Source organism: Leucopleurus acutus, assembly GCF_964270905.1.
Source record: "Leucopleurus acutus genome assembly, chromosome: 8".
Classification (NCBI taxonomy): Eukaryota; Metazoa; Chordata; class Mammalia; order Artiodactyla; family Delphinidae; genus Leucopleurus; species Leucopleurus acutus.
Genome location: NC_139151.1, coordinates 60585274 through 60609468, shown reverse-complemented (window position 1 = coordinate 60609468; position 24195 = coordinate 60585274). Strand labels below are relative to the sequence as shown.

The window sequence follows — 24195 nt, the reverse complement described above, 5'->3', positions numbered from 1 at the left end:
ATAGAAGTGCCTGCACGAATAGATACACACACACATCCTCTCAATGAGTCCCCTAGGCAAGGAGATGTTACAGTATATATGAGTATGAAATAGTTCAACTCTGATGAGTGCAACAAGAGGATTACCAAGATGATAATTCTATATGCTTTCCAATGATCTCAGTCCCCCAAAACTGTAATTATAGAAGCTGATGCTGCCCCACAAAAGGCTCAGTGGTAAGATCTGAAACATTCAGAAACCTCAAAAGTTAACTCCACCACTAATCCTCCCCTGAGATCCAGGTTGACCCACAGGGGTTGTGTGCCACTGTGTCCTTCTGCTGCTCTACGATACATCAACCCTTTTCTGCTGGAAGCGCTTTAGGAGGCCCTGACGGATCTGCTTAGACTTGATGCAGTAGACAATGGGGTTCATGAAGGGCGGAACCAAGAAGTGCAGGTTGGCCATAAGCACTGCCAGAGCAGGGTAGCTGTGCGTCTCTACTCGGTACAACACAGACAGCCCCAGTTTGGGCGAGTGAAAGATGAGAACAATGCAGAGGTGTGAGACACACGTGTTGAGTGCCTTTAGTCGTTTCCCAGGTGATGCAATGCTCAGCACAGTCCATAGGAACAGGGCATAGGAGAGTATGATGAGGGAAGAGTCAAAGCCCAAAGAGAGGAGGATGGAGACCAGGCCAACCAGGCTGTTGACCTGAGTTTCTGAGCAGGCCAAACCCACAAGGTCACGTGAAGGCAGTAACAGTGAGAGGGTACACTGATCTGGGGAAAGAGCAGACACTGCAGGAGGCTGGGTCCTGGGAGATTGAGCAGGATGGCCCTCACCAGGATGGCAGGCCCCACTTTGGCCATGGCTGAGTGGGTAAGAACTGAGGCACAGTGCAGAGGGTCCCGGATGGCAACAAAGTGATCAAAGGCCATGGCCAGCAGCACACCAAATTCCACATAGGTGAACGTGTGGATGAAGAACATCTGTGCCGCACAAAGATTGAAGGGCAGCTCACCAACACCCAGCCAGAAGAGCTGCACCATGGTGGGGAAGATGGAGGCCCAGAGGCCCAGATCAGAGGCTGCCAGCATGGACAGGAAGATGTACATGGGTTCGTGTAAGGCTGGATCTGTGCAGATCAGGAAGAGGATGATACTGTTACCCAGGATGGAGACCACACAGATGAGGTTGATGGGGATGGAAACCCAATGATGAGGCATTCCTAGACCTGGGAAGCCAGTGAGGAGGAAGGTAGAATAACCAGAAGTGCTGCTGTTGCAGGAAAATATAGTGATTCCAGGAGGGAGCTGTCCACCCTATATGTAAGAAACATTCATTCATTTGATCATCACTTATAAAGTCCCTACCAAGTACTAAGGGCTGGAAAGGAAGAGCTGCCCCGTCACCCTTTCTCAGGCCATGAGAGAAAACTCATTCCTCTGAGGAGCTCCATTCCCTCCATTTTCTGTATAATTTAATCTTCTCCTTGAATAAAGTGATATTGAATAAACTTTATGAGCTAATCTCTGCTTATTGCTTTAGCCTCTCAGTATCTATTCTCTCTTTGGCCTAAATAAACAACCTCCTTTCTCACTTAAGCTATACCCAAAAGCCTGTCTCCAGACTGTATTCTCAAAATAAATAATGAAGAAGGGAGAATAATTTTCTGTTTAAATTTAGTATGATGTTAGGAACAAGCAGTTTAGACTCCATTTCTATTTATTCTTAGAGACAGGTTTTCCATAGTGTGACCTACCTGTTAACAAACGAGACACATTCAAACAAATGATGTATTTTCAAAACCACCCTCTGAGGAGGCTGGTTGTTTTTCCTCTGGCGCTGTTAAAGAACCAACATTTTCTGTGTTTGTTTTCTGGAAAAGCCTTTGGAGCGCAAAGGTTCTACCCAATGTGCTCAATAGTGACAAATTTATCTCCCGTGAAGGTGGGTTGGCCTAGAGGAAGTATTCAACAGTTCTTTGAAGCTAAATCTGGTAAACAAGATGGGAACTGAGATGAATTCACTTTTGTTAAACTTCTTACCCAATCCCACCTCCACCTCACTGGCTGCTTAAACTTGTATATTTTCTTCTGACCTTGTCTTTGAGACAGTCCTATGGCCATGGGCTTAATTAGAAGGCACTTTTCTCTTAAATATCTTTTTTTTCATCCCTCTTATCATGAAAGCTGTTATGACAGCACCAAGTGCTTTGAAGTTCTCCAGAGTTGGGGGCTGGAGGGTGAAGCTGACAGGTCTTGAGGGGCATTACCTACAGACCCAGGCAGAGAATCATGAGTTTCCAGAACCCCAGGGTTCATAACATTTAGCAAGGAGCCCAGAGTGTAGTGTGTAAGCTCATATATTCCCATTACTTCACATAACACTTTTGGGCTGCAAATCCTCCCCAACTTCTTTCCTCTGCAATGGGAACGTTTGTCTCCATTTGTCTATTAAGTATCTTCACATTGGTGTGCATTGTAAACTGAACGTCCAGCAGAACCACAAATTATAATTCCCCTTTCCCCCGAGTTCACCCTCTAAGACCTGTTGGGCCTTCCTCCCTTTCCTGTTATCCATGAAAACTCCAGGAAAACAAAACAAACAAACAAACTAGAATCTCTTTTCACTCTGTAATACGTTCCCCAAGTCAACTTTGAACTATCCCCTCCTTTCAGATCACAATGAAAATAATCTAGCCCAAATCACCATCATTTCCCTTAATATTATAACAGCCTCCTAACTATCCCACTTTCTTCAGTCTTTCTGTATTCTGATTCACCTTCTAAATTTCCATTCGAATTATGATCAGAATACTGAAGAAAAGGCAAGCATGGACATGGAAATGAGTATGCGCCTGGGGAGGAAACACAGTGATCATATTTGCTTCAGGAATATATCTCCTACCATAACTTTAATGATCCTCACTGGTCCCTGATGCTTCAGGATCAGGTCTAAGTAAGATCTTTATACTGGATCCAGAAGAGGAAGGACCTTGTTCATCCGACATCTGTAGCCTATACAGTCGCCTCTCCCCTAAGTCTTATAAATGTTACTCATAAGCTATCATTCTACTCATCAAACTTACCATAGTTGATAATTCTTAAAATGTCTTTTTTGTTGAAATATAAAATACACATAGAAAAGCCTACATCTCCTAAATGTAAAACTTGATGAATTTCCTCAAAGTGAGCACACCCACGTAACAAGCACCCAGATCAAGAAACAGAATATTGTCAGCCTCCCAGAATTCTCTTGTTACCCCTTCCAGTCACTCCATCCTCTCAATGATAATCACTATCCTGATTTTGCCTGTATATGTCATGCATTATCTATATATATACTCTTTCCTGTCTGCCTCCCTCCACTCAACTTTATGTCTATTTATTGAAGGAATGAATAGATGGTTTGATTTACGTTTTACTATCACCGTCTTACTAAACTGACTTTCCATTATGTGTCAAGAACTGTGCCAGGAAACAGCATATAGCAATGAAAGCTCATGTAAAGCAGGAGTCCCCTAAAGGAATGTGCTTATTTGTTCCACTATGAGCATGTGCGATTCCACCACCTGGTTTCTGATGATGATAATTCGCAATGATAGTAAGAGTAATTGCTATCATCTATTGACTATGTTCAGACACTGAGTAAGGATGTTCCCTACCATTTTCACAGTAAAGAGCCGAGTCTCAGGCTGAATAACTTGCTGTTAAGCCAAAGTGAATGATCCTGATCTCAGCTCAGCCCTGATTCTCAAGGCCATGTGCTATCAGAAAGCTCTGAAACATTTCCCAACCCGTCAGGCAAGACATATATTACCTGATAGGCCGGAGCCCAAACAGAAAGGCTTTTTCTCCAGATGCAACTTAACCCATACAAAAATAGCAACTTGAGGCCCACCTGCGAGCAATGTTTTCATGGACTGTCATTCCATATGGCATCATATAGTTTTGCACAAAGCTTCTGTCCACAGCAGAGTAAAATGACACCCAAGTGCCCACAATCCCGCCTGAAAAATAGAACGGCCTTCTCAAGCATTTGGACCTTCTCAAGCAACTTGGACATCCTCTTTCTCTGTGGTCCCTAGAGATCCCTGCATCACTGTGCTGGGGTTAAATACACCTTGCCTTACCCTATTTTTTCCCCTTTTTGCCAGGTCTCTTGCTTTCTGACACTTCTTCAGGGTCCTAAGTTTATTTTTTTTTTACTAAATAATAGTAAGAGTCAGAAAAAAACACATTTGTCTTTTATAAATGCTCTCTACACCTATGCTTACTTAATCCTCTGACCCTGTGGTATATTTTCCCATTTTCTGATGAAGAAATTGGGTCTCAGAGAGGCTAAGTAACTTCCCCAAGGTCGTGATGTTAGGTGATAGATCCAGGATGTAAATCCAAGCTGGCCTAAAGACAAAGGCTACTCGCTTAACTGCTTCATAAAAGAAAAAGCAATTCTGGCGCTTTGTGGTTATTAGATCCTTTGTCCTCAGGATAATTTAAAGGCCAGTTTTTCTGTCCCCTCCCTCCAACACCATCTCCCTTTAAAGCAGATGCAGAGGTTTGAGACCAGAGTGAAGTCATATGCTAAGAGAAGTGGCCTTCAAACCAGTCCAGCCAGGCCTCTCTGCTTCCATCACTCCCGGTTCTTCCAACCTTTCCACACAGGATGTAGCTCATCGTCTGAATACAATGGCCAATTTACCTTGCACAGCGCACCTGCACCCAAGAATTCAGCAGTGTGTGATACAAGGCAGGTTGCATTCTCCTCCCCCTGTTCTAATGCTGCAGGGTGACAAGGAGTTCAACAAAAAGTTGTGCGCTTATCATGTTAAAAAAAAAAAAAAAAGAACAATAACATTGACTTCACAGAGTGGTTGTGAACATGGGAAAGACTGTAAACTGTTTAGCACACAGTAGGCATTTATTAAAATGTAACAATAAGCAGAGACACCTAGGATTTTCACGCCCCTTATCTCATGACGTCCACCTCCTTCCAAAGCCTGTGAGAGCTGCATAGCATAGGGAGATCAGCTCAGTGCTTTGTGACCGCCTGGAGGGGTGGGATAGGGAGGGAGGGAGGGAGACGCAAGAGGGAAGAGATATGGGAACATATGTCTATGTATAACTGATTCACTTTGTTATAAAGCAGAAACTAACACACCATTGTAAAGCAATTATACCCCAATAAAGATGTTAAAAAAAAAAAAACAAAGCCTGTGAGTGGCGTCATCCCCTTTCCGTAGATGAGGCAATAGAGCCTCAGAGATGAGGAAACCTGTCAGTGACCCCATTAAGAGGAAGCAGAAGAGACTGGTTTCAAGAACGTCCCATTTGACTCCAAAGCTCATGCATCTGTCCATCCTTCAGCACTCTCCTCTCTAAAATCTTTGAAAATAATATTTGTCTCTTGAAATCAATATAGAGATTGAGAATACATGCAAAGCACTTAGCATAGTGCCTGGCACATAATAAGCGCTTAAAAATAATAATGCTTGATATTTATCAAGTATTTACTGCCTTATGAGGTAGGAACCATTTCCATTCCCATTCTGCATATAGGAAAACTGAGGCACCAAGTGGTTGAATAACTCGTCTAAGATCATGAAGTAAGAAAGTGGATGAGCCAGGGTTTAAATCTAAGCAGTCGGATTCCAGATCCCACATTCTTTTTTTTCCCTCTAATTTCTATTTATTTTAATTTTTATTTTATATTGGAGCATAGTTGATTTACAATGCTGTATTAGTTTCAGGTGTACAGCAAAGTGATTCAGTTATACATATACATATACTATTCCTTTTCAAATTATTTTCCCATTTAGGTTATTACAGAATATTGAGTCAAGTTCCCTGTGCTGTAACTTCAGAGCCTACATTCTTAAGCACTGTGTTATGCTGCCTCTGTCTGCTAGCTATGATGGCTATTATTGTGAAAGCTGCAAATTCTCATCCCCAAAGAAGATGAAATAGGATTACAGATTTATAAGATCTCATTTACCACTCCTACCTCCTCCCTGACTGCTTCTATGCATCAATCCTTGAAGTTCTAAGACTATAAGGGGCCCACGTGCATACTGACAATTTCTGTATTGCACACTGCATGAGTTTAGTTACAGGCTTATAGCTTAGGAAGAAGCATGTCCTCCTCAAAGAAGTAATCTCCTGAGAAAGCAAAAGAAAAACGCGATAAAACTACCTGCGGGAGGAAACAATGAAAGAAAGAAAGAGATGGAGAGAGAGAATCAATGCATAGCAGACCCTTACAAGGATGAGTGAAAAAAAAATTAAACTACACTCTCTGCCCCTCCACCATTTTACTCATCCAGGTTCCAGAAGACCAGGAATAGTGCAAAGATTATATTTATCTAACCAAGGAAGTCTGTCCCCAGATGGTTCAAGGCCAAATTATGAGCCACCAAAAAGATATGACCCAGCTTAGAGAAAGTTGGAGACCCTCTTCCCACAAGAAGAGTCCTATGGCAACTAATGCCCAAGGGGATGTAAGGCTTTAAGCCTCTGGATTTGCCAGCTGAGTCCTGGGACTGAAGAAGCCCCAGGCCTAGGGCCAAAAGGGAGGTTACAGAAAAATAGGCCCTGACGCTGCAGTCCTAGCCTAGCAAAAACTATCAGGAGACGGGGATCCAAGTCTTCCCCAAGCCCTTGATACTGTCGTGCTTTAGCCGAGATTAGCTCTAATACTTCTCTGCTCGGAAATGAGCTTAGCACAAACCTGTCTAGGTCGGGCACCTGTAACTGGGAAGCCACTACCTGTCTGCAGGGGCTCCAGCTCCTCAGAAACAACTCGGACCCCCTCCATCTCCTGCTGCTTTCTAGAAGTGTTAAGCTTTATTATGTTCTAGGGCTGAAGAAGGAATGTGTGGAGAGATGTCCACCCCACACTACATATAAACTAAGAGATGCTCAGAGGACGCTACTTTAAGACAAGACTTAAATCCTGAAAGCTAGCAATGAAATTTCAGTGAAATCTGAGTAAAGGAATAAAACTGGAATTCTTCTAAAAGTCTTAGTTTGTTTACAGATTTTGGATCCATATACAAAAAAAAATTCATGATTATTAAATAAATCTGATCCCATCAGTCTTTTAAAAATTCTTTTCTTTACTTGATCTCTTTAAATGTTTTTTAACAGGAGACCCCCTTCAAATGTGACTATATAAGTGTTGCCTCATTTCAAAAGCTGTCAACCAAAATCCTTGATTAGATTTAACTGGTGAAGCCTGGTTATTTAGGAAGAGATGCCAGGGTCTGGAATGGATCAAGAATGTCTCTAGTACTGAATAATATTTAAGTTAAAATGGTAGATAGGTAAGTAGGTAGATAGGTAGAATCAATCTGGTTTAGAGGCTTGTTTGTGTAAATCACCAGTACCTGTGAAGACGTTGTAACACAGCCTTCTATGAGTCTCCCTCCAGGATTAACAAAGATAAATCTGCTAAGGATGTCTGATATGTCTGTAAATGTGATATCTCTTTAACTTCCTTGAATGTCTTAAATAGCATGAATAATGGATGTTCTATTAAAATCGTGAGTCTCGTCACATTAGCATTTCAGAGGTTGGGATAGGTTGGCATCTTACATATATCTTATCCAGGGTAGGCAGTACATAGTAGAAGTACGTGCTCCAGACCCAGACCGCCTGAGTTTAAATCCTGGCTTTACTACTGATTAACTATATGACCATGGGCAAATTTCTTAACACTTCTCTGTCCTAAGTTTCTCAGCTGTAAAAGAGAAATTTCTCGCACTGAGTTGTGCTGAGGTTAAATAAGGTCACCAAGAATTCCTAATCCCTTAATGAACGTTAACTCTGATCAGCTGTTACAGAGCTACTAGCCTTCTCACCTTGAGTTAGCTAAGGATGAGCTAGAAAGTGAGCCGTCTATGCCTGCTCAAACTTGTCAGAATGTGCTGCCTAAGGGGAGGTTTGCTCACGCAGCTCGACCCCAAATTAAGGCAGAGTCTATCATTTATGACTATCTTTGCCCCATAATCAGAAGACCCACAGTAGGCTGCAGGAAACCTGTCAGTTTAAGCCTGTGCAAGGAGCAGCCCCTGCAGGGGAATCTGGGGAATCTGGAGCTTGTAGCGTCAGTTTGGCTAGTTGGTTGAGGACTGAGAAGGTTCAGTGTTCCCTTTTATCATGAGGTGACCATGTTTCTCAGCAAGGAACTGTCAAGCTCAGAAAGGACCTTGATGTGATAAGAACTCAGTACCGATGCCCACCCAAGCCCATTATGTTATTAAAAGGAGGTTGGCAAAGGCCTTGAGATAACTCTCACCTCTCAGGTTATGGGAAGACCTGGAGGGTAGTTGCCTGCCCTGAGCAGAGACCATTTAGTACTGCCCAGAGGAAGAAATGCTGGTGTAGGGCAGTGGCGCAAAGCCTCCAGGCTCAGTGCCCTCACCCCAGGCCCCAGCTCTGACACCCCGGTCCCGGCACTCACCGTGGCTCCAGAGCTTGTGTCTCCTCTCATCTGAACTGGTGTTGGTGAAAAGCATTTTCTGCTGTGTCAATAAAGACCAGTACTTTATAAACCTCCCGATGGAGGTAGGGAAGTAACAGGTCTGCTGAGATCTGCGTGCAAAGCCAAGAGATTTTCATAGTTGAACTTCCTGAACCCCCTGAGTGCTGGGCCAGGCAGCCCTGGGACTTGGAAGGGAGCATCAAGCAGTACATCCTGATGATTTCGCAGAGGGGCCGCCAGAGGAGACTACAGTACGCCTGCTCCTTCCCAAAGAGCCAGCCCCTAAGTAGCCCAGCGATAAATGGAGGCAGGTGGGGCCTAAGAGGATGGTTCTGAGACAGGCTGAGACCTGGGGCCCTTTGCTGCAGTGCTGCAGTGCTTGCACCTGGACACACCTCTCCTCCAGCAACAAAATACAAAGAAACTGTACAGAACTAAAAATAACTGCGTGCATGCCCAGATCGGGCAAATTCTGGACCCCAAAGTTACAAAGAGACCAAAAAAACCCAACTGCCACTTTTGAAGAGCCTGGAGCAAAAACAGGGAGTCGGGAGCAAAAGCAGGGTACTGAGCATGCCCCCTGCACACACCACCTAAGCAGTGGGCAAAACACCTAAGCCACCCCTCTGGCACAACCCCTGGACACACCCCTACGCTCACCCCATATAAGGAACAAACGTGCCCCCCACTTCAGGCAGCAAGCAAGGGAACCTGTTGTTTGTTCTCACTCCCCGCTGCTGCAGCAGGGGCCCCAATAAAGCCTTGCTTGAATTTCTTGTCTGGCCTCTAGTCAATTTCTATTGACTGGGGAAGGCCAAGAACCCTGGTCGGTAATAGTTAGAGACTGGGACATAGTCTGTCCTCCTGCGGTAACAGAGGCTGCAAGGAATTTCCATTTCTAGAGAGAATGAGAAATCAGGCATGTAACCAAAGAGACATGTGTAAGTGCTTTAAAGGTGGAGAGTGTGCTGGAAAGGAGAAAAGTTTTCTATCTAACTTTATGCCTGTACCTAGGGAATGTAGGTGGTTGAAAACAGTTATAATGATGAAGCAACATCTCTCACCTGTTAATACCCTCAGGGATCATACATCAAGCATGATGTAGAAAAGCTGCGATCTATTTCTGGATCTGTCACTCATCAACTGTGTGATAATGAGCAAATGACTTTAACTCCCTGAACCTTTCATGGTTCACTTGTAAACCAGGAATAATAATTATTTCATGGGGTCGTGGTTAGAATTATATTACAATAGAAAGGCACTCAGAAAGGAACTTGACACATCATATAAGCTCCATACATACTCCCTTTTCCTTTCCAATAGGAAATTGAGAACAGGCTTCAGTAATCTGCCTGGACTCTTCTGCATTGTCCATCCATATGCCACACTTCCTCCACCACTCACAGTCAGAGTTTTGGCTCTTTTAAAATAAACTTTTTATCTTGGGATAAATTTAGATTTGTGGAAAAGTTAAAAAGATAGTGTAGAGAATTTCTCTATACCCTTCACCCAGTTTTCTTAATGTTAACGTAATACAAAAACATGGTACATTTGTCAAAACTAAGGGATTAATATTGGTACATTACTATCAACTAAAGTTCAGATTTTATTTGGATTTCACCAGTTTTCTCACTAGTGTCTGTTTTCTGTCTGTTCCAGGATTCAATGTAGGTGCTATATCCCAATGAGTTATCATGTCTCCTTAGTCTCTTCTGGTCTGTGATGGTTTTTCCATTTTTCCTTGGTTTTCATGACCTTGAGAGTCTTAAGAAAGTTGGTCAGTTATTTTGTAGAAAAGCCATCCTCTCTTCCTTTCTCTCTAGCATGAAAAGAAGACAATGTAGAGGTGTCAGGCTACACTGCAGGAGGTCCTGACGCCTCTTTTTTTAAATTTAGTTTTATTTCTTATACAATTTTTAAAGGTTACTTTCCATTTACAGTTATTACAAAACATTGTCTATAGTCCCTGTGTTGTACAATACATTCTTGAGGCTATCTTACACCCAGTAGTTTGTAAGCTCCCCTCCCCCACCCCTATATTTCCCCTCCACGCCCACTGGTAACCACTGTTTGCTCTCTATATCTGTGAGTCCTAACTCCTCTTTATTCCACTCCAGGTTCCAGTGTTTCCTGCAGATTAGGGAACAGGGTATTTCCAGGTTCTGTCTGCTTGAGACTATTAGCAGTTCCTGGGGTTTTCCGGGTGGTTCTTTCAACCAGGAGACCAATCTCTCTGTCCTCCATGGGCCACACCCCAATATAAGCCTTCCTATACCTATTATACACCATTTTTTCATTCATTGAAATTTTAGAAATTTTGGAGTTTCTTATATTTCAGTGTCTAGGGATAAAGAGATCATTTTTTAATGAATTCTTAACTGTTTGTTGAAATACTGACATCTCTCTGATGAAATATTTTCTTTAGCTTTTCCAGTACCTAATTCTAGAATGCTTTCTTTGCCTTACAAGTAATAAATATGGCTAATGCAAGAGTCAGCTCTCAAATCAGGGATGGAATAAAGAATGATAAATGGAAGTAAGCAGGTGAAACTTAAGTATAATTCTATCTTCTTATGAGAGACTGCCCCCCATTCTACTCATTCTAAAATCTAAATTATCCAATATTATTTGAAATGGTTCACAAATTTGGGGTCCCTTTATTCACTGTGCTTTACCCAGAGATTAGATAGGCATCAATCCTATCCTCTAGTAGCTTATGCCTCAAAAAAAGAGTAAATGTGTGTAAAAACTAAACTGGTATATTACTCTCTCCTTTAGTAGACAAGGAGGAATAGGGAAGGCTTTATGTAAAGGAGGATGGTGTTTGAGTTGAGACTTTAAGGATACGTTGGCCTTAAATACATAAAAACAAAAGGCTTGCCTGGATTATAGTTAAGATCATTGTATATGGCATCAAGTAGAACTTAAACTCCTGCCTTTTAAACTAGGTACCCTGTGCCAGGTACCTAGACTCTAAATGCGTCAGCATCCATTCTATAAAATTGAGATGATAAGACTATCTAGAAAGTTATAAATAAGATGATATGTATAAAACACCGAGCCAGTCATTTGCATGTTTCCTCTCAAATATATCCCTTCTCCCTCTTTATTGCAAGAGGTTAATTCCTGAATGCTGGGTTTCCCAGGCTCCCTTGCGATCTGGTTTCTAACTGGGTTTAAGCATTGCAAATATTGGAGGAAGGTTGACCAGATCCTCTAGATGAAACTGAGGTATGATTAAATTAGTGACCTTTATTCAGCAGGCAGTGAGGGTAAGAAAAAAGAGAAGCAAGACAATCAGCCTTGGGGGAAGGGGAAGTGAGGCAAGGAAAAAATGCAAAACAATGCAATTCAATGCATTATCACACTGGATAATGATTCATAATGAGTTTCCAAAAAGAGCTGCCAAGCTCCTTGGCCAGTGGATTTGCTCATCAGAACTGCAAGAAGGAGTCTCATCTAGAAATAGTCCAGGGGAGAGAAAGGAAGGGAATTTATCAGTCCCACTCTCTCCTATCTCTCCTATCAATGTTCACCTCATGGAGAACTAACCCCCTGCACTTTTCGCTTGTGGCATTTGCCTATAACAGCTGCTCAGAAATCTGGATCCCATGCCCTGCAGCGTGATGTCTCATCCAAATCCGACAGTGTGTGTATGGAGTGGTAACCCAGCACTGGTAGGGTGCTAAGAGAATAAGAGGGGGTTCTGGAGAATCTGATATGGTGCACAAGATTAGTGCCCAATACATATCATCCCGCAAGACAGTGGTGAAGGAAAGTCTTCCCAATGGACAAAACTTGAAGCAGGGGGTTGTCTGCTTTGCTTGAAAAAAAAAAAAGATGAATTGATGTAGATGATATATATACCACCTTGACTGTGTCTTACAGGTTGGCCTGTGGTCCAGGGCTGAAAAATAAAAGATTCAAAGATTGATAACAAAGAGTTATGGATAGAAGTATGCATTGAGCGTCTAGGAAAGGGTCCAGAGTGAAAATATTTTTGTCCCATGTGAATACACACCAGAGGACATACAACACAGAGAAGGCACTCAGTAATCAGGTAAATAAGATGACCCATCCTGTGGGTGTTGACCAGCCTCTTCCCAGTCACATGTTGCTTGTTCAGTGGGCTCTTATACAAGTGTCTTTATCAGTAGTGGTAAACAGATAGCTTGAGGAGAAACCCATGCTCAGGCAGAGATTATATCCCTGCTGCTACCGACACTTGCACGTAAAAGGCCAACTCTGAAGCCTGATTTTTCCCTATTTCTAAGAGAATCTAGACAGTCTTCTAGTGGAATGTTAATTACATTGAACAGACAGCAATTTGTCCTCACAAAATAGGTACTGTTCCAGAGACAGATTCATTTTCCATCTTACATTGCTTCTGCCAGCACCACCATTTTTAGACTTACACCATCTGTGTATCCAACAATATCACCTGCAACCAAGGAACTGATTTTACAGTCCAAGAATTCTGATAGTGGGATTGCCCTGTGGAATGCAGTGGTCTGACAATGTACACCATCAGCCAGAAAAAGTTGGCCCGATAAAACTCTGGGATGTACTGCTGAAGGCTCAGGTATGGCAGCAATTTGGAAAGCCCACCCTATGATATAGGAAAGTTGTCCCATAAATTCTGGTACATGCTTAAAATCAACAACTAATATGTGATTTTTATATCCATTATAAACACACTCTTCAGAGAATCAAGAAGGGAGGTGGATGTGGCCCCTATTACCATCAAACTAGTAATATTTACAGAACATTTTCTTTCCACCTCCCCAGCATAGGGCTCAGCACTGTTCGAAGGGTCTAGTAAAGAAAGGAGAAGCTCTTCCACCAGAGTAAGAAAACCTGTTCCAATAAATAGGAATTTGCCACTATCCCCTGAATCTTTGGGGATAGTGAAGAAGCCACTGAAGAAATAGAGGATGGGGTTTCTATACTAGCTGGAATGACATCCCTATTACCAAGAGAACTTGAGTTGCTGGTACATAATGGGGGCAAGGAAGACTATGCCTAAAACCTAAAATATGCATTGGAGAGATTCCTAGTTACCATTGTCCAGTAACAGTGGCCAATGCATTAAAGATAGGAACATTGATATTGAACCTTCAGGAATGAAGATTTGGGTCACCTTACTAGGAAAAGAACACTGAAGTACTAAAGTGCTGGCAGTGAATGAGGAGAATTTGGAATGAGTGGCAACTTTGGTCTTATAGCCAATTGCCAAGGTGGGAACTGTTGCAGCCATGTACGCATTATGTTAATTGATCTGTGTGCATATTATTGAACATTTGCCAAAGAAACCCTGTGGCGTATGTATTAACATCCTCATATGATAGATGAGGACACGGATGCTCAGAGAAATGGCATGTCACTAGTAAATAGCAAGGCTAGCACTGAATCCAGTCTGCCCTATCATGAGACCTGTGCTCTTTTCTACAGTTCTCCTCCCAACAGTTCTACTTCATGCCTGCTGGAAACCACAGGGGGTCTGCAGTGATGTGAAGCAGCCATTTTCTGAGTGTTTTCAAACTCACATACAAGTCTCTTCTTCCTTTCATTTTTTCATTTGTTTGTTTGTTTGTTTGTTTAACTCTGTTTCCAACTTTGCTTTCTGGGACTATGTTCCTGGAATTAAGTCTGGGTACAGTGGCACAATTTGGACATTAGATATCACCTGAGAGCCTTTCACTGAGCAAATTCTCTTCAAAACAGAATTGGAAATTTCAAAGAAGCATGAAGTGTCTTTAGGTTTCCAAAATCTATAGAAAATATTAAGTGAAGTTCAACGGTTGTTTTTACCTTAAGTTATACAGGGACCAAAAAAAAAAAAAAAAAAAAGAATGAGTAAGAAGGAATTGAGAATTCTTCTAGCCTTACCATCCTTCCTCTTTTCTCCTTCCTCCTCTACAGCCACATTTCTATCAGCTGCCCCTGCAGCCTCTGCCCGAACTATCAGGGCAGCCTGTTATCTCCTGGCTGTCCCTAAAATGAGGATTTTCCCTGGAACTTTAACTCTCAGGCACTATGCCTACTGCATCACTTAAAGCAAGTCACCTCACTCCATTCAGCCTCTGTGTCCGTTCCTGTAATATGAGTAATAAACCCTGAATCGCTAAGTTGTTGTGTGACTTAAATAATATAACCTGACATAGCAGTGTTATTCACAATAGCCAAAAGATGGAAGCCACCCAAGCATCCACTGACAGATGAATGGATAATCAAAATGTGTACCCAGACACTGGAATATTATTCAGCCTTAAAGAGGAAGGAAATCCTGTTACATGCTACAACATGGATGAAACTTGAGGACATTACGTTACGTAAAAGAAACCAGTCACGAAGGGACAAATAGTGTATGATTCCACTTACATGAGGCACCTAAAATAGTCAAACTCACAGAAACAGAACGGTGGTTGCCAGGGTCTGAGGGGAGGGAATGGGAAATTATTGTTTAATGGGTACAGAGTTTTAGTCTGGCAAGATGAAGAAAGTTCTGTGCATGGGTGGTGGTAATGGTTATACAACAATGTGAATGTATTGAATGACACTGAACTATACACTTAAAATTGGTTAAGATGGTAAATGTTATGTGTATTTTTCCACAACTTTAATAATACTAATATAACAGCCAGAGAAAATCCCTAGCTCAGTGATAAGTGCACAGTTGGTGCTGAATAAATAAATGTCAAGTCCCTTCTTACCACTCACTGATGTGATGCCACCTTGGGGTAATGCGAAAAGAATCTCTCTCCCCCGATATTAAAAGAATATCAAGTCTCCTGGGCTTCCCTAGTGGCGCAGTGGTTGAGAGTCCGCCTGCCGAGGCAGGGGACACGGGTTCGTGCCCCAGTCCGGGAAGATCCCACATGCCGCGGAGCGGCTGGGCCCGTGAGCCATGGCCGCTGAGCCTGCGCGTCCGGAGCCTGTGCTCCGCAACGGGAGAGGCCACAACAGTGAGAGGCCCGGGTACCGCAAAAAAAAAAAAAAAGAAAAAGAATATCAAGTCTCCTGAAAAGGAATGGTTTGGGGAAGTAGGAAACAGAAGGTGGCCTTTGCGGGAGAGCTCCGGGCACTCCTGTCCATCCAAACCTCCCTAAAAGCCGCTCCTGCACGCGGGCACACCACTTAGGCGTGGGGTGATGACCAGTGTCAGATAAAGCAGCATGACTCCTCCACGCAGCAGATAACGGTATTTTACTCTCAGACAGTGAGGACACGAGAGGGAGCGCAAAGCAAGGACTAAATGCTGCGGAGCTTTCACTCAGCCCCAGCCTCCAAAAAACCCCGCCCACGGTTCCCGTCTCAGGCCGCACCTCAACCCCTCCTTCTTCCTCCTCCCTTTGCCCCTCCCACTCACCTCCTGCTCCGCCCCCCTCCCTATCAGACGGGTCTATGACAGGAAATCGAAAGTGAAACAGGGAGCCGGCTACTACCTGCTAAGGTCTTTGAAAAGGTGAGTGAATTTGGCTAGACGGAGGTACCCCAGCCCTGCCTTGGGGACCTCTCTCCCCTTCCCCAGATCTGAAGAGCCGCTTCCTAAGCAGTTCCCACCCCTAGAGCCTTCGATCTCAGTTTTCCCTTCGCAGCAGGTCTCCCTCAACCCTAACCCAGCAGTTCTTCCTCTGCTGCCTGGGTGGAGGCTGGGCTGCGAACCTGACTTCCAAGAATGAACTCGGGCTGCCCTGCTGCCGGCACCTGAGCTGGGATGAAGGACCCAGGGAAACTGGGAGAACTAGGATGGCAACCTAGCTCGGAGGGTGGTCCAGGGGAGCCCGATGTGGGGTGGTTCTGCAATCCCTGAGACTCCTATCCCCAAAAGGCCCCCTCTGGAGGTGAGAGGGACAGGGTTGCTTAGAATGTTAGAAACGTACGGGTCTATGCCCTGGAAGAAACGAAGACAGGTGCCAGGTTCAGAGTAGCTGAGAGAAGAGCCCAGGGAGTGCTCAACCAACCACACATTTGTGTGTATGTGTGTGTGTATACACATATGTATATACATATACACATATACATATGTGCACATGCAGATATATATATATACTTATGAGAATATATAAGAATAAATATAAATATTCTTATATATATTCATATTACAGATAGATAGATATAGATAGTTCCTGCCATTATTGCAAAACCTAATGAAGATCTATGTGAAGTATGTAGCACCTGGCACATGGAAGGTGCATGGTAAATGGTCGCTACTATTAGGATCAGCTCTCAACGGAGTCGAAGACCAGTGGCCTGAGATGGAAGATGGACAGGTAAAGCCTGAGCACTGAGGGCTTAAGAAGGGATGGACATGATGAAAGTCAAATTGTAAGCAGCAGTATCTCAGGTTCTCAACAATTTTTGCTATCTCCTTTGGGGACTCTTCTGTCTGACTGGATCAGTGAACCAGACTATGGAGGAGAAGCTCTTGTTATTCAGGTTGAGTTCCTTTTCTTTTCTTGTTTTCACCCCCTCCAGCTCACTCTCCCTGGTGGTTTCCCTTGAATTGTCTTGCTTTTCTCACACAGCTCTTCTCATCTCCTCCTTTCCTCTTCTTCTCTCCCACTAGGCTACTGGAAGATCTCCCCAGTGGTGCTTAATAGGAACATTACCCCTATGGCCTCGGCAGTGCCCTTGACAATGATGTGGGAGGAGGTCACGTGCTCTATCTGCCTGGATCCCATGGTGGAGCCCATGAGCATCGAATGTGGTCACAGCTTCTGCCAGGAATGCATCTCTGAGGTTGGGAAAATTGGGGGCAGCGTCTGTCCTGTGTGCCGGCACCGCTTCCTGCTCCGGAACCTCCGGCCCAATCGACAGGTGGCCAACATGGTGGAGAATCTTAGAAAAATCAGCCAGGATGCCAAGGAGGGCACACAAGGGGAGCTGTGTGTGGTGCACAGAGAGAAACTTCACCTATTTTGTAAGGAAGATGGGAAGGCCCTTTGCTGGGTGTGTTCCCAGTCCCAGAAACACCGTGACCACCCCATGGTCCCTATTGAGGAAGCAGCTCAGGAGTACCAGGTGAGGCCTTAGCATGGAGGCACGAACGGGTAGAAAGCAGATAGGGCCTTGATGACTGCTTTGTTCCCCAGGGCTGGGAATGGGAGAGAGTCACCTGTGGAGTTGAGGGGATGGGGAAAGGATGGGGGTCTCCTGCCTTCTGTGCCTTATTTAAGGGGAGAATTGCAAGCTCAGCACAATTTTCTCATTCCCCAGGAGCAGGGTATATGCTATGGGAAGATGCTGCATGGATCATGTTTCCCTGTGGCCTCCTGGTTAATTAAGAATGAGTAGTGCCCGCATCCCTACTACCCCAACAGTGTGGCTCTATTTTGTAAGAAACATCAGGCTTTTTCCAAAGTCTTCCCATCCACAGAATTCCTACCCCAAACGGACTCTAGTTCTTGCTCATCCTCTGCACTCAGACTTTTCTAAGAATCAGTATGATCTTCCCCCACCTCATGCCACCACATCTTACTTCTTGATCTGAGTGGGCATTAACCTGCTATCTTTCTCTGCAGGAGAAGCTCCAGGTGGCACTACAGAAACTAAGAAACAAGCAGAGGTTGACTGAGAAGTTGGAAGTGGATGTTGCGAAGAAGAAAGCAGCCTGGAAGGCAAGAGTCATGTCCTGAAGGGAATCTTAGATCAGAAGCCTGGGGAGGGTGCAGGGTCCTGGACTCAAGAAAGCCCTAACCATAGCTATGCCAGTCCCTATATCTCACTCCCCAAGAACCAGCTGTCCCCTAGGTCTCCTGATGGAGGGGAATAAAAAAAGGGTGGAGCTCAAAGAGAGCTCCCAATCAGATGGAGAGTCTTAAGAGAAGCTGCTGAGGGACGAGACACACCCTGAAGCTCCTTCTCCTTGAGCCCAGTCTCTGGAGATGACAGCACAGAGCCTCAGTGTCTGGGACGGAGGAATCCCAGGAGAGATGCCAATGACTTGGCCCATCGGGAAATGACACGGGCTGTGAGGAACAGGCTTAAGGGAACCATCAAGGTCTAAGGTAGGAAAAACAGTCTGACCAGTTGGTTGCTTGACCATGTCCAGATCACTGGTCCAAGTGTAATGGAGAGCTACAGCTTGTTCTGCACCAGGAATTAGTAGGCGGGGCATGCCAGGGACTAGAAGGGAGGGGAAGGAGCTCATGGCCAGGAGATCCCAGAAGAGGAAGATTTGGGACCGGGGAAGGGTGAGTCAGGCTGTGGTGGCAAAAGGGGACATCCTGTGTCATCGAGTGACCCTCCAGTTACAAGCAGGAGAGAGCAAGCCAAGAATATCCCAAAGACTCCTTTTCCCCAGAACTTAGGAACGGGGTTGTGAGCCTGTCTTTGCGAGGTTGTTGGCAGTGGGGCCAGATGTTACGCCCTCAGTTGCTCACTGAGATATGAAGACCAAAGGGCATGTTTGGGTGGCGATTTGAAGGAGGTTGAGGAAATCTCCGATACCATAGGCGGATGCCGCTGTGGTTGCAGGGCAGCCATGGTGCACCCCCGGCAGCCCTGTTCCCCTCTTAGTCCCAGGAGCCTCAGCCCCCCACCTCCCCAGCAAAACTGTAGATGTGTGTGTTTATTCCCAGACAGAGCCAGAGTGGTGAGTCTTCCAGGAATAGAAATAGATATGGGCACTTCCATTCCCAAAGCTTAGGAGACTGTGATTTAAAAAAAAAAAAAAAAAAAAAACCACCTCTTTTCTTTCCATTGACACCAAAGGGGAAGGTTGAGGGACACAAATTGAGGATTCACGAAGAGTTTGTAAGACAGAAAAACTTCCTGGCTGAAGAGGAGCAGAGGCAACTGCAGAAGCTGGAGGAGGATGAGAGGGAACAGCTGAGAGTCCTGGGGGCCACCGAGGCCAGCCTGGCCCAGCAGAGCCAGGCCCTGCAGGAGCTGATCTCAGAACTAGACAGGAGGAGTCGGGGCTCAGCGCTGGAACTGCTGCAGGTGAGGCCTGAGGACGGGCTCCCCTCTGAGATTCAAGGAGTAATTGAAAAAAGCCAGAGCTCTTCAGGGCTACCTTTAGAGCACACAGAGACTTGGTCCCTGGAGTTTTCTTAAATAAAACAAACTGGAATTCAGACCCATGAGTGGTTTGCATTCAAGGCATGGAAAGGTACAAATTTAGGTGGGAATATTCCATGCAGCAATTAAAAGAAATGGACATCTCTGCTAAGTGCCTGCTCTAATACATACCAGATTCATGACCTTGAGAAAGTACCTTAATCTTTCTGAGGATCAGGTTTCTCATATGTTAAATGGATATTAGAGTATTACATATCTCAGAGAGACGGTAGACCAGCCCCAGCCCTGCCACCAATTCTCTCTGTTACCCTAAGTTGTCATTTTCCTTTCCTAGACCTAATTTCTCCATTTGTGAAACAAGGGGGAGGGAGTGGGCTAAATAACAGGGGTTCCCCAGGCTTTAGTCATAAATTTATCGTCTTTACACTTTCTGCTACTTCTGTGAACTACCCAAATGATTTGAGCATGTTACTTTTTTCTTTAAATTGTCTCTCTTTAAATTTCTTTAAATATATATATATATATATATATATGTGTGTGTGTGTAACTGAATCACTTTGCCGTACACCTGAAACATTAACTATACTTCAATTAAAATCAACTATACTTCAATTTAAAAAAAAAGAAAAAAGAGATGGGACAAAAAAAGGGTCTGCTCTTGGGAAAGCCACACAGGGTCCTGCTTGGTTTCAGTACATATAAAATGCTTAGAACAGTACCTGGAATACAGTATGTGGTTGCATAAATGTTAGTTAATTTTATTGTCATTTATATTATTAACTAGCTACTGAACATAAAAACAGTAGATTGGAAATGAGGAAATAAAGCTAAAAGTAAAATAACTGAGAATATAAAATTAAACCTTGTGAGCATAATTTTGTCCTCCCAGGAAAATCAGGACCAGGAAATGAGAATTTTAGAGAAATATTAAAATGTGAGAATATAATATTCTGAGAATATTATAATTAAACCTTGTGAGCATAATTTTGTCCTCCCAGGAAAATCAGGACCAGGAAATGAGAATTTTAGAGAAATATTAAAATGTGACTTTGTTTCTCCCTTATTTGGCCTAAGCCAGTGTTCTCATTTGGTAATATAGCTTAGCTGTATATGCTAATTGCACGAATTATTGAGTTATGTGGCTATCCTTGTGACTTTGCTTGTTCTATGCCTGTTTCCTAATCTGTAAATGGAATATAAATAACAGTACTTACCTAATAGGAGTTTAGTAATAATTAAACAAGACAAGTTATACAAAAAAAAGAAAGAAAAAGAAATTTGTCCTAAGCAATAGTAGCCATGTGTTATGTTACTGATACCTTTTCTAATGTATTTGGTAACAATAATATTAATAACTGCAAATTCTTAAATAGTATATATAACATGCCAGGTGTTTAGTCCCTCATGACAACACAATGAGTTGGATGCTACTGTTATCCCCATTTCATAGATGAGAAAACTAAGGTACAGAGATGTGAAGAGACTTAGTGAGAGACTAAAGCTAAATAGCTTAACCAAGTTCACCTGAATAGTTAGAGGTATTAAGTAGAACACACATCAATGAATTTATTTTTTTAACTAGTTTTGATACATTCATTGATGTGTGTTCTACTTAAAGTCATCTCACATCCACCAATGATAATGCTTGCCTCACTTTGGGAACCTTTGGACTAGATGGTCTCAAAAGTCCCTCTATGCTGTAACATTCTATGGTTCCTCTTTTCCCCACACCTTTTCACTGTCTCTGGGTCAGATATGGTCATGAAGCCATTTCTGGTTTGTGCAGAAAAGCCCACAGGATTGATTTGACTTGGCAGGCTGTCTTCTTCCCGTTATCTAAATCTTGCTTCTGCCCAGCATTGAGCAGAGCTTTCTAAGGCACTTTTGCCTGGGCCTAGGAGCCTGCCAGTTCCCCAGGTAAGGACCCCAACCCCTGCCGCAGAATATTCTCAGATGTTTTGGTTTCACATACGTGACGGGGGCTACATTAACTACAGCAGAGGACAGAGCTCTAACTAGCCAGCCCTTCCTCCCCGAATGGTGCAAGCCCACAGATAAGGGCAGTTTCTGTGCGTTCTGTGCATGCTGACTTGGCCATTCTTTCTCTGTGACTGTCTCTGGGCCTCAGCCAGCCTGGCTATTTCTGCCCCTTTTTTCTCTCCCACCCACCCCCACCAAGAATCTGGTCTTTTTAATTTGTCTTCTGAGTCAGAGTTTGTAAGCTGCTCTTGCTTCCCCTAACTGTAAGTCACACCCATGCTGGGTTTCTGCTTCCCCCACAAGCACCCACACATGCCTTTTGTTCCAAGCTGGTCCAAGCCTTGGCCCAGAGGGATGAGGCAGAGAGCAGTATCCTGTGGACCTCAGGGTGGCATCGCGTCACCCACAGGACTGAAGTCTCAGTCGTAAACCAATGACTCCAGATCTTACTCTCTGTCTCTTTTCTCCTCAGGAGGTGAAAAGTGTCCTGGAAAGGTAAGGAGAGGTTTTCTTTGTTAGAGGATGGGGCAGTAGGAGGCATATATACCTGTGAAAAACGGTTTTGAGTTAGAAAATGTGCACTGAAGTTATACCCATCCTCTTCCCTATTCTCAAAGACCCAGTCCTCCATAAAATATTTTCTGGTCTCAGAAAGCTAATTAATGGACATCTCAGTTGGTGAGTTGCCCAGAGTAATTGGATTGTAACGTCTTCACAAAGTGAAGTTATGACCAACAGGGAAGTTCTGAGTCTACAGCCTGCTGGGACTCTTTCTTTAAAAAGAATCTAACCAGTTTCAGACCTCCCAGAAAGAGCCATGGGTAAGACCCACGATAGGGGTGAGACTCCTTAGGCTCCTCGTGGAAGTGACTCAGCCTATATCAGACACCTTGATGTAAAATGAAACAGAATGTGCTTGCGTGGTGACCTCAGGCTCGGAGTGGAGATACAGACTGTCCAGGTGCTGCAGAGGCCCATTGTAGCCAGCAAGGCTTGGATAGACACTAAATCCTACCTCCTTTTGCCCTTCACCCTCAAGAATCCTAACACGGGAGGTGTTTTTGCAAATTTGCATTATATTAAATTATCAGTCATCCCCGAAGGCGATTATAGCAACAGGAATTGGGTGAGGTAGGAGTTGGAGTCAGGGTCTCTAACTCTTTTTCCCCCAGGAGTGAGTCTTGGAACCTGAAGGAGCTGGACATCACCTCCCCAGACCTGAGGAATGTGTGCTATGTGCCCGGGGTTAAGAAGATGCTGAGGACATGTGGAGGTGAGGCCAGTACCAGGGTTGTGGGACTGGCCTGCCGGGGAGTGAAAGGGGATAAGGAGGCTTCACAGTGCATCCCAGGGTGGCGGAGAGATGGCAGGTCAGAGTAGGTGGGGCAGGGGCAGAAATAGGGAAGGTGGTTCCCTCAAAGGTCAGGGCAAGGGTCAGAGTTGGCTAGGGGGTCATTTCCTCACCCAGTGAGGCTCAGGGTCACCGTTTCATCCTCATCCCCCCACCACAGACACAGGGTCACTGACTCCCCACACTCTCCTGGCCTGACTGTAGTCTCCTCTCTACAGTACACGTCACTCTGGATCCACAAACAGCCAATGCGTGGCTCATCCTTTCGGAGAATCGGAGACAAGTGAGGCTTGGAGACACCCAGCAGGAAGTGCCTGAAAACGAGGAGAGATTTGATACCTACCCCATGGTCCTGGGCACCCAGCGCTTTGACTCTGGAAAAGTTTACTGGGAGGTAGATGTGACGGGAAAGGAGGCCTGGGACCTGGGGGTTTGTAGAGACTCCGTGCAGAGGAAGGGGCAGTTTTTGCTCAGCCCCGACAATGGCTTCTGGACAATTTGGCTATGGAACAAACAAAACTATGAGGCTGGCACCTGCCCCCAGACTCCCCTCCACCTTCAGGTGCCTCCACGCCGAGTTGGGATCTTCCTGGACTATGAGGCCAGCACTGTTTCCTTCTACAACATCACTGACCATGGCTCCCTCATGTACACCTTCTCTGAATGTGCCTTCACTGGACCTCTGCGGCCCTTCTTCAATCCTGGTTTCAATGACGGAGGAGGAAATGCAGCCCCTCTGACCCTCTGTCCACTGACGATGGGCTGGTAGGGATCCAGATGGCTCTCTCTGGACACCAGCACCTCTCTGTTGGTTCCCCTTCTCAGCCACTGGCCCTGTCTCCTTTGCCCATGAACTCCAAACCACCTTTGTCTCTGCAGAGGTGTCAGGATGCCAGCAGGCAAACTTTGGCAGGGAGGTCACCGGAGGTCTATATCAAATAACCTGCAACACCAATATTCCTGCCCTGCATTGCCTTATGATTCCCTCCATGAAACAAGCTACTTGTATTTGGCCCCCAAACTCATCTGGATCAACTAAAACATGTTTCTGCCTTCCTTATGTGATTTGAGTTTTGTTTTCTCCTCTCCATCTCTAGGCCTTTGGTCAGATCCCTACTATGTATCTTGCAAAGGGCTTCCTAAATAAATTGGGCCTCAGTCTATCCCATCATTCCTGTCTCGTACACATCTAGGATTATCTTTCCAACATACACGCATCAGATCATGAGTGGCTCCCCACTGCCTATAGAAAAACAGCCATTCTCAGACACACTTTTTTTTTTTTTTTTTTTTTTTTTTTGCGGTACACGGGCCTCTCACTGTTGTGGCCTCTCGCGTTGCGGAGCACAGGCTCCGGACGCACAGGCTCAGCG

General features: G+C 44.4%; 2 protein-coding genes across 3 annotated transcripts; one reads left to right on the top strand and one right to left on the bottom strand.

Moving 5' to 3' along the window:
• Positions 1 to 324: 324 nt before the first annotated feature.
• LOC309965457 (olfactory receptor 51H1-like) lies at positions 325 to 6798 on the bottom strand (the record flags this gene model as incomplete). Its single annotated transcript, XM_082844987.1, is given in 3 exon segments — positions 325 to 728; positions 731 to 1304; positions 6712 to 6798. Coding segments are annotated over 3 exon segments (1065 nt in total).
• A 9084-nt stretch (positions 6799 to 15882) lies between these two features.
• On the top strand, positions 15883 to 23839 carry TRIM21 (tripartite motif containing 21). 2 transcript variants are annotated; one of them, XM_082844573.1, is made up of 7 exons: positions 15883 to 15931; positions 17036 to 17490; positions 17991 to 18086; positions 19183 to 19413; positions 21944 to 21966; positions 22644 to 22744; positions 23041 to 23839. In XM_082844573.1, exons 2-7 carry the CDS (start codon positions 17083 to 17085, stop codon positions 23589 to 23591), a joined length of 1410 nt encoding a protein of 469 aa, XP_082700699.1. In that variant the 5' UTR covers positions 15883 to 15931; positions 17036 to 17082; the 3' UTR covers positions 23592 to 23839. The 2 variants fall into 2 exon arrangements, with proteins under 2 accessions (XP_082700699.1, XP_082700700.1); XM_082844574.1 differs by having other exon boundaries at positions 17991 to 18092; positions 19189 to 19413.
• Positions 23840 to 24195: the final 356 nt, after the last annotated feature.

What these genes read in the sequence shown, in the direction of transcription:
- TRIM21 (XM_082844573.1), top strand. Translation starts at nt 17,083, where the DNA reads ATGGCCTCGGCAGTGCCCTTGACAATGATGTGGGAGGAGGTCACGTGC. An exon ending in AGAAGAAAGCAGCCTGGAAG is followed by an intron (nt 18,087 to 19,182) that starts GCAAGAGTCATG and finishes TTGACACCAAAG; the next exon opens with GGGAAGGTTGAGGGACACAA. An exon ending in GATGCTGAGGACATGTGGAG is followed by an intron (nt 22,745 to 23,040) that starts GTGAGGCCAGTA and finishes TCCTCTCTACAG; the next exon opens with TACACGTCACTCTGGATCCA.